Below are 12887 nucleotides of genomic sequence, written 5' to 3'. Positions count from 1 at the left end.
CTAAACCACTTTTGTGATTTTTAAGCCAGGCTCCTGATTTTTTAAAACCACGGTCACTCTTTGTCAACCAATCTTGCAAGGTTTTCAACCACTCGCCCCATTTTAAAACCAAGCTCTCGTGGTTGGTTGGTTTTTTAACTGCACCTTTGAGTTTCAGGCTATTCCTGCGATTTTTAAAACTGCCTCGCTGTTGTTTGAGAGACTCTCAGGATTTTTTCAAGCCGTGTCCCGGTTTCTATTGCAGCCAAGCGCACAATTTGGAAAGCGAGCTCCTAATTATTAAAGCCACGTTCCCTAGTTTATAAACCACGCTCGGTATTTTTAAAACCAGTCTCATGATCACAGAGCAGAACTGATCATTTGTGCCTGTGTGGGGTGGGGGGGGGTGGGGGTGGGGGGTGATTTGTGGTTTTTGCAGCGCTCAGCGGCTGGCAAAGGGAGTTTTTGCTGACCAGGAGGTCGCTTATCCAGGAGATGAAATTTCAGAGGCAGCAAAAACCCTGGAGCCGGCCCTGTTTAGAAGTTTGGAAAGGCATTAACATGGGTTGTCATAATTTCAAATTTAATCCCCACTAGCCTTGTTTTTAAAACAACAAACAAACATGTTTTTTATTTAAATGACAATAATCCAATTGACATCTTTCTTAAATCCCTTTTGTGTTTTTTTGTTTTTGAAAAAATCCTTTTTATTAACCCTGATTTTAGAAGAACTTCCACATTCAAGTTAATCATAAACTGCTCATATTCGGTTATAGGAGCGAAGGCAGCGAAATTCATCATATCAATAATTGGTTGAAAATTATTTACTCGATCTTAAAAGAGACTAACTAGAGGGTTGGACACTTGTTTGTTTCTGTAGGCCCAGTTTCCATCCCTGAACCAGTAACAATTGCACGGGATAATGCCCCTACATTTGATTGTCAAATCGTCTGAGCCATTCCTCATCTGTTCTTCTTGTTTTATACGTTTCAGATCAACAAAAACTTCCCCTCGGCAGTCGGTGCCCACGTGGCGCTGCAGACAGAGGAGCTGAGCAGTAACCTTGTGACATCGACCACAACTCAGCAACCCGCCCATCACTCACTCCCTCCACTAACCCTGATCTTAAATCCTCACCCTGCCACCTGCCTGGGTCATCTCCCCATTGAAACCCGCAGGTTGACTCATTCTAACCAATGGGGTTGAATTATGCAAATCACCTGGAGAGAGTTAGCACTGACTGGCTGAGTTAACTCTGATGTCACAAAGCACCTCTGCCTACAGCACCAATTTAATGGGCGTGGTGCAGAAAATCAGGCTTTTCTGGTGCTGCTGTTTTTTAATTGTCACCAAAACCAACAAGGTTCTTCCCGGCGATGCGGAGAAATTTTGGAATAAAAAATTATCGTGTGACAGACAGACAAAGAAATGCCATTGAACTGAGCCTTCAGCCTCGCTGCACTCAGCCAACAGGGACCTGAGTCTCCTCCCTGTTAACTCAGTGAGAACCCCAAGCTTAGCCCATCCGTGTGGAGACTCTCCGGGGCTGGGAGCTGAGCAAGGGAACAGACGGCCAGACGACAGCATCAGTCCCCATAGGAGAGCATTGTGGGGGAGATCATCATCCGCAAACGATTCCCACCCCACCTCTTTGTGAGGGCCTCTTACAAGGACAGCTGGTGAACAGCCCCACCCTCGTCAGGAAGACGAGCAGCAGAGAGAAATGGGACAAGAAAGAGAAAAGCAAAGACAAGAGGAAGGGAGGTAAAGACAAGCAAAAAAGGACAAATTCCAAAGGCCCCAGTGAATCATAGATTCCAAGGCCAGAAAGATCCACTCTGATCATCTCGTCCGACCTTCTGTATTACACGGGCCGTAGAACATCTCTTAAAATAATTCCTGTTTGAATTAGAGCAGATTTATTAGAAAAACATCCCATCTTGATTTTAAAAAGACCAGTTGTCAAGGTTCCTTCCCCACTCTGAACTCTAGGGTACAGATGTGGGGACCAGCATGAGAACCTTGAAGCTTAACTACCAGCTTAGATCTGGTTTTGCTGCCACCACCCAAATTATTTATAGTATCAGAGGGTTAGCCGTATTAGTCTGGATCCGTAAAAGCAGCAAAGAGTCCTGGGGCACTTTATAGACTAACCGATGTATTGGAGCATGAGCTTTCGTGGGTGAATACCCATTTCGTCGGATGATTTATGAGTCATTTGGGAAACTCTGTCTACCTCCCCTCCAGAATATCTCCCTCCCAAGTACTATAACTCTTCCCTGGGTAGCCTTGAGAGACTTTTTCGCCAATTTTCTGGTGAACACCGATTCAAACCCTTGGATCTTAAAACAAGGAGAAATTAACCATTCCCATTCCTTTCCCCCCACCAATTCCTGATGAGTCCAGATCCAACCCCCTTGGATCTTAAAACAAGGAACAATCAATCAGGTTCTTTAAAAGAAGGCTTTTAACTAAAGAAAGAAAGGTAAAAATTATTTCTGTAAAATCAGGATGGAAAATAACTTTACAGGGTAATCAGATTTAAAGAGCCCAGAGGAACTCCCTTTAGCCTTAGGTTCAAAGTTACAGCAAACCCTCTAGCAAAAGGAACATTTACAATTTGAGAAAAGAAAGCTAAACTAACATGCCTTGCCTGGCTGTTACTTACAAGTTTGAAATATGAGAGACTTGTTCAGAAGATTTGGAGAGCCTGGATTGATGTCTGGTCCCTCTTAGTCCCAAGAGCGAACTCCACCAAAACAAAGAGCACAAACAAATGCCTTCCCCCCTCAAGATTTGAAAGTATTTTGTCCCCTTATTGGTCTTTGGGTCAGGTGTCAGCCAGGTTACCTGAGCTTCTTAACCCTTTACAGGTAAAAGGATTTTGGTGTCTTTGGCCAGGAGGGATTTTATAGTATTGTACAGAGGAGGGTTGTTACCCTTCCCTTTATAGTTATGACACGCCCCCCAAATCACAGATAGCATTGGACAGCCGGTTCCACACAGGCTGTGATTTCTTACTGGAGCTGTAGGAGAAAACAGAGTTAATAAGACACATGCACTTTTAGACATACTACTGATTATATAAAAACTAATCTTCTGTATTACATGGGCCATAGAACATCTCTCAAAATAATTCCTGTTTGAATTAGAGCAGATTTATTAGAAAAACATCCCATCTTGATTTTAAAAAGTCCAATTATAGAGGATCCATCACAACCCTGGGTAAATTGTTCCAAACCCTGTCAGTTAAAAATGTTCCCCTTATTTCCAGTCTGAATTTGTCTAGTTTCAACTTGCAGCCATTGGATCTTCTTATCCCTGTGTCTGCTAAAGTGAAGAGCCCATTAGCAAATATTGTTCCCTTATGCTCATCCCTTAACCGTCTCTTTGTTAAGATAAATAGATTCAGCTCCTTGAGTCTATCATTATCAGGAATGTTTTCTAATCCTTTAATCATTCTTGTGGCTCTTCTCTGAACCCTCTCCAAGTTATTGGCATTTGTCTCAAATTGTGGACACCAGAACTGGACACAATATTCCAGTAGTGCTCACACCAGTGCCAAATACACCTCTCCACTTCTAGCTGAGAGTCTGCTGTGTAGGCATCCAAAGATCGCATTTGCCGTTTCGGCCACAGTGTCCCGCTGGGAGCTCCTGGTCAGCTGATTAGCAAACATGACCCCAAGTCTTTTTCAGGGTCTCTGCTTCCCAGGAGAGAGCCCCCCATCTTGTACATATAGCCTAAATTTTTTTCCCTAGAGGTATAACTTTACATTTGGAGGTAGTACAATGTATGTTGCTGTCTGTTACTTACCGTCCCCCAATCTGTCTGTCATCTGCAGGTTTTATCAGAGATGATTTTATATTTGCTTCCAAGTCACTGATCAAAATATTAAATCATGTAGGGCCAAGAACCGATATCTGCAGGACCCTACTAGGAAGACACCTGTCCGATAATCATTCCTCATTTACAATTACATTTTGAGACCCATTAGTTACCCAGCTATTAAGGGGCAGATTCCTAGGTGGGACATTTTCCTGCCAACTTACCTTGTGTTTTCTGAGCTTAGCACTTAGCTGGCAAACTTTGGATCAGACTGAAATGTTCCAGCCCTCACTGAGAATCTTACCTTCTCCACAGGGGTGTCGGCGTTCTACAGAATCAAGCTGGAAAGGAGAAAACTCCCACAGAAGCTCCTCCTTAGCACTCAGGTGCGTGAACACAAATCCCCCAGGAGAGACGGCGAGAAGGAGATTTGCTGCAGCAAGGCCACAGGGGTCTCTGAGGTTCCCCCTGCCCTGCCCCCCTGTACTGCATGTCTGATGTCAAGGGAGCTCTGTGAGGTCACAGCCGCCTCACCACCTTTGCCCACTAGGCTGAGTTCCTGCCCAAGGCCCTTGTGAAGTCACTGCCACGCCCACCTCTCCCTCGCAGGGCTGGTGTCTGCCCCTGGCCGGCCTGTTCGGGTGTCTCAGCTGCTCCCCAAATCACCCCACTGCTCACTAGTGATTCTAGGGAACAAGCAGGTGAAACAGTAAAACAGCAGGATCTGTTCCTCCCCCCGCACACTTCATAGAGTCAGAGATTTTTAGGCCTGACGTGGCCACCATTTGATCTCCTAATCCCCTAATCTGTCCCTGCTCCCAGCCCCACACCCAGCCAGACCCTTGGTGAGTGTCCACCCTGATGGGAGGTTCAGCTCCAGGCTCCGCCCTGAGCCCTGGGCCCAGCAGGGGGACACCCGGCCGGGGACCCAGAGAGGCAGCAGATACTGGCGGCTGCTGTGTACTCCTCCAGGGGCAGATACTGGCTCGATGGGCCCATGGGGGGGTCGGGGATTAGGAGGGGGGACACTGGACTGGGGGGGCCCATTAAATAGATAGACAGGTACAGAGGGGTGCTCTGTACCGTGAGGACGAGGCACAGTGACTGTGCCGGGGCCTGTCTCATGGCCTGTCTCCTTCTCACTGCAGAGACCTACTGCCCCAAACCCTCCATCTCCCTGAGCCCCAGCCGGGGGTCATCCTGGGGGGGGGCTGTGACTGTCCGGTGTCGGGGTCGGCACCAGAACGTGAGGTTCCTTCTGTAAAACATTGAAAACCCAAACGTGCTGCAGGACACGGAGCCTGCTGGAGACATGGCTGAGTTTCCCATTCGCAACGTGAGCCGGAGAGACGCAGGGAGATACAGCTGCTGATATAGCACCAAATTGGACCCACTTGTCTGGTCAGAGCCCAGTGACCGTGTGGAGCTGCTGGTAGTAGGTGAGTGGCCCAGCTCGGCATCCCCGCTCCCAGCCCCACCCCCAGCCAGACCCTCAGGGGGTCGCCCTGGTGGGATGCTCAGAGCCAGGCTTGGAGAGGGGACGCCTGTGTGGGGAGTGGGGACAGAGTCACTGGGGGTTCCCCAGCCAGGGGAGAGCAGCAGCCACTAGAGATTCGGGACTGAGTTTGGGGGGATCTCTGCCCCCAGGGGGAGCTGCAGAGCAGGGGGCCTTTCCCAGGGGGATGCTGCCTCCGCTCAGGGGATGCACAGAGGAGTCGGGGCCCAGGGGCTTCCCAGCCAGCACTGTCCCCAGTACTGAATTCACTTCCCACTAGCCTGGACAACTGTATACTCCTGAGGGAATTCTGCACCAAAAAATAAAAAATTCTGCACCAAAAAATAAAAAATTCTGTACACAATATTTGAAAATTCTGCAAATTTTATTTGTCAAAATAACACAATATAATCCTGCCAGTTTCAATTATTTTGGTCATTTATTTCAAAATATCTGTTAGCGAGTGTGTCTGTAACAATAGAGACCAAAAAAATATTCTGGTTATTTAAAAGAAAAAAATACATTCCTCACTAGGCATGTTAACACAGAACTTTGAGTAATTCATTTAAATTACACGACAGAACTGTATTTCCTGCACCTGTCAGAAGCAGTGCAACGACCTGGGGGAGTCAGGGGTAATGGAGGAGCTGAGGGAGAGGGAAGGAGTCTAGGAGTGAACCTGGAGGGTGTTGTTTGTGAGTGGGAGAAGAGTTTTATTGAGGGGGGGGCGTTGTTAGGGAGCTGGGAAGCCTCCCCCATGCAGACCCTGGCTGACCTCAAGCCTCTCCCATTCAGTCAGGCACATCAGCCCCTGTCCCTGCAACCGCCGTCCCCATGTGTCCCTGCAGCCCCCCTCCCCCATCCCCAGAGTCAATGCTGTCACCCCACTAGTTCCTGAGCCCCAGTCTGTGACCCCCCAGCAGCCCTGGGTGCCCCACTCTGCCCTAACCGGGCTCTGCGGCAGGTGCTGTGATGAACTTCTGCTCCTGGGGGAATTCTGCAGCACTGGGCAGGCAGAGAATTTTCCCCCCACGGGGAAAATACATTCTGCCCCAGAAGTGCTGCAGTTCCACCTTGTTCCCACCAGGGTCCGCTGTGGAGCCAGAACAGCCGGCTGTGTTCATCTCAGCTGCGCCGCTGACCGGGAGCTGCCGGAGGTAAACCCACGCCCCAACCCTGCGCCCCAATCCCCCGGCCTGGAGCCCCCCCAAACCCGGAGCCCCTTCCTGCACCCCAAACCCCTCATTCCCAGCCCCACCCAAGAACCTGCACCCCCAGCCCAGAGACCTGACCCCCTCCTGCGCCCCAGCTCCCTGCCCCAACCCTGAGACCCCCAGACTCCCCTCCTGCACCATCCTGTCTCCCCCCACCTCCCGTCTGTCCGTTTGCTAATGTAAGGGGAGTGTTGGCCCCTCACTGACACTCAGTGGGGTTTTTGGTTGGCCAGCTCCCCATGCTAAAGAGAGGTACTGAGCTGAGATTTCCCAGCACTTCAACCAAACACACTGTTTTAGGTCAAATATAAAACAGATTTATTAACTGCAGAAGGAGAGATTTGAAGTGGTTATAAAGAGCAGGTGCAGAGATCAGAGTTGGTTGCTTAAGAAATAAAAATATATTTGCAGTCTAAGTTCCTCAAACGAAACAGGATTTGAATCAGGCAGTGTCTCCCCCTGACAGATGGGACAAGCAGGTTACAGATCCTTAGTACACAGACTGGACTCCATTCCAGCCTGGGACCACCCTTCCCCGGTTCAGAGTCCTCCGGATGTTCCTCCAGGTATGGAGTTGTGGGGAAAAGAAGCCCAGGGATTATGTCCCTTCCCTCTTTCATATTTATTTCCCACTTGCTGGAAAGATCTTTGCTGTGACCCGGGGATCAGCCAGTCCCCATTGGTCCAGCAATCTCCATTGTACACAGTCTCTGGGATAGTGGATTCTTTCCTTGAGGGGTGTTGATGAGCCATTAACACTGGCTGGCTGGTCCTTTGACACAGGTAAAAGTTTGGCTGTGGGCATCTCCCAAGCTCACAACATATTTCAGTAGCACACACAGCAATGCTTCAGAACGTCCCATACAAGGATCACACATACAGTAAGTCCTCCTTTAATGTCATCCCTGTTAACGTTGTTTCGTTGCTATGTTGCTGATCAATTAGGGAATAGGCCTGTTTAAAGTTGCGCAATGCTCCCTTATAACATTGTTTGGCAGCCACCTGCTTTGTCCACTGCTTGCAGGAAGAGCAGCCCGTTGGGTCGAGCTGGTGGGGGCTTGGAACCAGGGTGGGCTGTCAGCCCCCCATCAGTTCCCGCTCACCTAAGTTCCCTGTGTGGCAGCCCCCAGCAGGCTACCACTTGCCGGGCAGTTCAGCTGCCCCTCCCTCGCCTTGGAGCTGCTCCCGGGAGCCTCCTGCTTGCTGTGCGGGGGGAGGGGTGCTAATGTCAGGGTGTCCCCCTCCCCCCTGATCCTTTATCCCATCTCCACAGAGCAGGGAGGGGACAGCAGCTGCTGTCTCAACATGCTGGTCTCTCTCTTACACACAGGGGGTGTGTGTGTCTCTCTCTCTTCCATGCTGTGTCTCCTCCTATTTGCAGGGCTGGCTTTAGGAAGAGCAGGGCCCGATTCCTGGGGCAAGCCCTGCCCCCAGGAATCGAGCCGCGCTCCGGCCGGGGTCGCCAGGCTTGGGTCCGGCCCGGAGCCGCTCAGCGGCCGGAGCCGAGCCGAGCCACGGGGGCTGGGCCGGGTTGGACCCGAGCCGCGGAGGCCAGGCTGGACCCGAGCCATGGGGGCCATGCCCGATCTGGGTCGGATCCAAGCTGCGGCGGCTGGGCCGGACCCGAGCCGCACCGCGCCACAGGGGCCGGGCCGGACCTGAGCCGCACCGCGCCACAGGGGCCGGGCCGGACCTGAGCCGCACCGCGCTGCTCGGGCTGGGCCGGACCCGAGTCACGGGGGCCAGGCCCAAGCCGAGCTGGACCCGAGCCGCGGGGCCCGGGCCGGACACAAGCCGAGGGGGCCAGGCTGGAGCCGAGCCCGGCCGGAGCTGCTGGGCCTGGCGCGCTTGGCCAGAACCGGGGCTGGACTGGGCCGTGCCTCCCCGGAGCCCTTCTCGTGCCCCCCGCCACCCCAGCTTACCTGGTGCTGCCTGCCCGCCCCCTGCTTCTTTTCAGACTTCCCGCGAACCTCTGATTCGCGGGAAGCAGGGGAGGTGGAGCAGCAGGGGGCAGAGCGTTCAGGGGAGGGGAGGAGGGGGAAGTGAGCTGGGAGCGGGGTGGAGAGCTGTGGTGTGGGACCCTCTTAGTGCGGGGCCCAATTCAGCCGAATCGGCCTAAAGCCGGCCCTGTCTATTTGTGCTGCTTTGTACAGTGTGAGGCTACATTAACAACAGTGTGTTAACCCTTGAGGGCTCAGCTGAGTGCGAGTTCATTTAGCAGTAAGGGATCTCCTGGGAAATATCCCACCCTCTGTCTCCACCACCTCAACCAAGTATCACAATCATTATTGCTGTGTACAATATTTTTTTTACACTTATACTGTGTATATGTTCTTGTGTGTGTGTGTGTGTGTGTGTGTGTGTGTGTGTGTGTGTGTATCTAAAACATAGTCTTTTCTCTGGCGAAAAACATTTCCCTGGAACCTCACATCCCCTATTTACATGAATTCTTAGGGGGAAATTGGATTAGCTTAACATGGTTTTGCTTAAAGTCGCATTTTTCAGGAACAGAACTACCACATTAAACGACGAGTTACTGTAGAATACAACAGGACATGAATGTTCAACAGATCAAGATTTTTAAAATGACGCATCACAAGGCAACTTTGTACCCAACTCATCATAATTCTATCGTAGTGGTGAATACAGGGGCCCCGTGGTGCTACTTTGAGGTGCAGATTATTACCCTAGGGTAACACTGGGGAGCGGCCAGGGCCTGGGCAGGAGGCCTGGGACATGTGAGGAACAGACTGTGAACTTCCTGTCCCATGCAGAGACAGCTGTTTGTGGTGTCCCCGAGCCCACAGGGCGGGTGACTTGTTTCCTTTAACCTTCTCCATTTTTACTTATTTTTTAAGAGTTGCTGTTTAATAAATTGTACGTGCTCTGAACTCTGTGTACTGATCAGTGGGTCAGGGAAGCATCCGCTGCAAAGAGAGTGCTCTGGAGCGGGGACACCCTCGCCTCTGTCCTAAATGACCATGACAGGACTGGGGGTCGAGCCCCCAGGGATCCAGGGCCCAGCCTTGCCAGGGTTATGAGGACTCTGCCACATGGGAGGGAGGAAGGAAAGCCCTCAATGTCAGGCAGGCCTCAGGGTAAAGGGAGTGGGAGCGAGGACTCAGATCCTTTCACTAGCCAATCCCACGGGGGCGTGTGTAAGCCAGGAAAGTTCCCCACAATAGCGGGACTTAGGGTTACCATACGTCCTCTTTTTCCCGGACATGTCCGGCTTTTCGGCACTCAAACCCCCATCTGGGGGGAATTGCCAAAAAGCCGAACATGTCCGGGAAAATGCCGGCCAGGCAGTTCCCCTCCTGCGGCGGCTCTGTTCCTCCCCTGACTCTTCGGCTATGTTTAAGAGCCGAGCTGCCGGAGCACTATGGGCTTCGGGCAGCCCCCTTGCCTCCGGACCCCAGCCGCCGGCCGGGCACTTCCCCTCCCGGGCTCCGGCTGCGCAGGGTCCGGAGGCATGGGGGCTGCGCGAAGCTGGTAGTGCTGGGGCAGCTCGGCTCTTAAACAGAGCCAAAGAGTCAGGGGAGGAGCAGAGCCTCCAGCCACGGCGGCTCTGCCAGCTCCTCCCCGACTCTTCAGCTCTGTTTAAGAGCCGAGCGCTACGGGCTTTGGGCAGCCCCCATGCCTCCGGACCCTGCGCCGCTGGAGACCGGGAGGGGAAGTGCCCAGCCGGGGGCGCAGGGTCCGGAGGCATAGGGGCTGCCCGAAGCCCAAGCGCTACCGGCTTCACGGTTTTCCGGGCAGCCTCCAGACCCTGCGCCCCCGGCTGGGCGCTTCCCCTCCTGGGCTCCAGCTGCGCTGGGGAAGCGCCGGCTGGGGGCGCAGGGTCTGGGAGCTGCCCAGCAAACCGTGAAGCCGGTAGCGCTTGGGTAGCCCTTTCCCTGTGGCTGGGAGTGGGAGGGAGGAGGGGGCGGAGTTAGGGCGGGGAAGGGGCGGAGTTGGGGCAAGGCTGGGGGTGGGGAAATGGGCGGGGCCAGGGCCCGTGGAGGGTCCTCTTTTTTTATTTGTTAGATATGGTAACCCTAGCGGGACTAGGAGTGGGGTCAGCAGCCACCCTGCCCGTCCATCTGGAGAGTGAAATGAACCGGTTCCTCCCCCCAAAGCCCGGCTGTTCTGGAAACAAGCGGCTCTGCTCCGGTGACTCCCGAAGGAGCGAGACTTGGAGCGGTCTGACTCCGGCTGTTGGCCGCAGTCGCTCAGCCCCCATTTCAATAGACAGGCCGGGTTTGATTCCTTGTCCGTGGGTTTAACCCAAAAGCTTTGCCTTTGAACGGCTGCTGCTGGGGGTTTGCCCAGGAGCCGAGTAGAACCAGGGGCTCAGTTTGAAACGAACCCCGGCTCCCGGCCTGTGTAACGCTGGCGAGGGAGAGAGTTTCCAACCCCCCTGAGCCCTCTGGGCCTGTGAGACCCTCTGCAAAGAGCAGCCGGGATAGAGAAGTTTGTGGTGGGGGACAGGCCGAGGGTGAGGGGGGAAGGGAATAGAGGGGAGATGGGCTAAGATCAGAGAGGGAGTGTGGAACAGGAATTTGAGAGGAGACAGAAAGGGGGCAGGTGGGTGGGTGCTGGAGTGGCAAAGGGATGGGCGTTGGAGGGGAGACAGGAGAGCGGGAGGACGTGGAAGGGGAATGGGGGTGAGCGGGATGGGGGATGGGGATGGGCTCCCCCCTCACAGACTAGGGGTCGGCGGCTGGGGTGTGTGTGTAGGGATTTGTTTTCCAGCCAAAACTCCAGCTGAGCTGGGGCACCTCTACCTGGCTGGTGAGGGGAGGGAGGGGGCGCAGGGTCAGGCATGGGGAAGATTCACCTTGAAATGCTCACAATGGGGGAAGCCAGGCGCCCCCCAACTGTGGAGGGAACTTCCATTCTCCCCACTTCCCTCCAACTCCCTTGCCCCTCTCAGCACCTACCCCTTGGCCCCCACCCCGCAATGTTCCCCCACATTCTCCCAACCCCCTGTGTTCCCCTGCCCCCCACACTGGCCCCCTCCCAGCCCAGGTAGGCACCATTTCCCTGAGGACAACCTGGTGCCAAGCCCACTGGGAGATGGCGGCCTTCTTAAGTGAGGGTGGGGGGTGGGCATTTGAGGGGAAACAGGGCAGTGGATGGGGGTGTGAGGACAGAGGGGCTACGGTGTGGGGGGAGGGTGTGCGGGGGGCAGGCTTGGGGGAATTCGAAGGGGGATATAACAGGGGGCAGGATGGGAGACGGGGAGCAAGCAGCGGTGGTAGGTGACTCTGCTAGGCCGTGAATCTGCTCCTGCTCCGTGGGGCTGAGAGTAGCTATGGGGAGAGGCTCCTGGGGGCGGCTGGCGAGCAGTGGGATGGGGGAGTTAAGTCTCATTGGGACCATCTGGCCAGGCTCCTGCACCATCTTCTAATACTGCCCCCGAGTCACAGTGCCCCCGGCGTTACCCAGCGCTGTGTGCGAACGGACGGGCGATGGCACAGCCATCACACCTAGGTCCTGACTCCCAGCCCCCTGCTCTAACCCGTGGACCCCACTCCCCTCCCGGAGCCGGGAATGGAGCCCCCTGACCCCCAGCTTTCTTTTGCCCTCTAGCCAATGGCGTATAAACAAAGCCTGTGTCACGTCCCTCTCTAGGGCCTGGCCACATAACCACTGACAGTGTCTCCTCCAGCTTGGGGCAGGGTCTCTGCGGGGGCATTAGAAGGTCCCTGGGTCTCTCCCGGCTGGTGACCCACTGGGGGCTCAGGATGGAATTTCTCTTTCAGTAATTTTCTTTTGAACTTGGTTGATTTAATTCACACGCTGAGAAAAGCCTCTTAGAACCAGGCGTTACAGTGTAAACCCGTCATCTCCACTCAGCTATGGCGCAAGGGGCAGCAAACCCAGGCGTCCCCCATCGTGCCCGCTCCTCACACGGTGCCATGGCTCGTGTTGCAGGTGGGCAGGTTGGCAGAGTTACAGGGAAGGCTGCAGAGTCAAACTCTCCAGCACCAGAAAATGCCACAGTTACGGTTTCCTGAATGACCTTAACTCTGCCTCCTCATGCAGGTTCATTACAACGCCAGCCTTTAATTGCATGATCACTTATTAATTTTACCTACATGGTTCACGAGCTGGGCTTGAACCCAGAATGAAAAGGAGAGGGTATTTTCATGGAAATCATGGTCAGTGGAAGATTGAAGACCAGACCCCGTGGTCGCCCGGCTCTCAGCCTGATGCACCTTCCTCAAGGCTGCAGGGTACGTTGAGGTGACCTGTACCCCCTCTGCACAGATACACAGACAAGCTGTGAGCTGCATGACACCTGGCCAGGCTGACAGTCCCCGTATTTCTTGGGTTTTGCAAAGCCCTCTGCTTCCTTTGACCGCACTAGATTTCGCCTGCAGATT

At 53.7% G+C, this 12887-nt stretch overlaps 1 protein-coding gene across 1 annotated transcript in view; it reads left to right on the top strand.

Moving 5' to 3' along the window:
* The window catches only part of LOC135976219 (immunoglobulin superfamily member 1-like), a 42861-nt gene extending 30291 nt beyond the window's left edge, over positions 1-12570 (top strand). The window contains exons 5-8 of the mRNA XM_065570965.1: positions 4123-4193; positions 4630-4652; positions 5185-5263; positions 12547-12570. Of these exons, the coding sequence (XP_065427037.1) occupies positions 4123-4193; positions 4630-4652; positions 5185-5263; positions 12547-12570 (197 nt within the window). The remainder of the gene's footprint in view (positions 1-4122; positions 4194-4629; positions 4653-5184; positions 5264-12546) is intronic.
* Positions 12571-12887: the final 317 nt, after the last annotated feature.

This window comes from Chrysemys picta, chromosome 17 (assembly GCF_011386835.1).
Source record: "Chrysemys picta bellii isolate R12L10 chromosome 17, ASM1138683v2, whole genome shotgun sequence".
Lineage (NCBI taxonomy): Eukaryota > Metazoa > Chordata > Testudines > Emydidae > Chrysemys > Chrysemys picta.
This window is presented reverse-complemented; position numbering and strand designations above follow the sequence as displayed.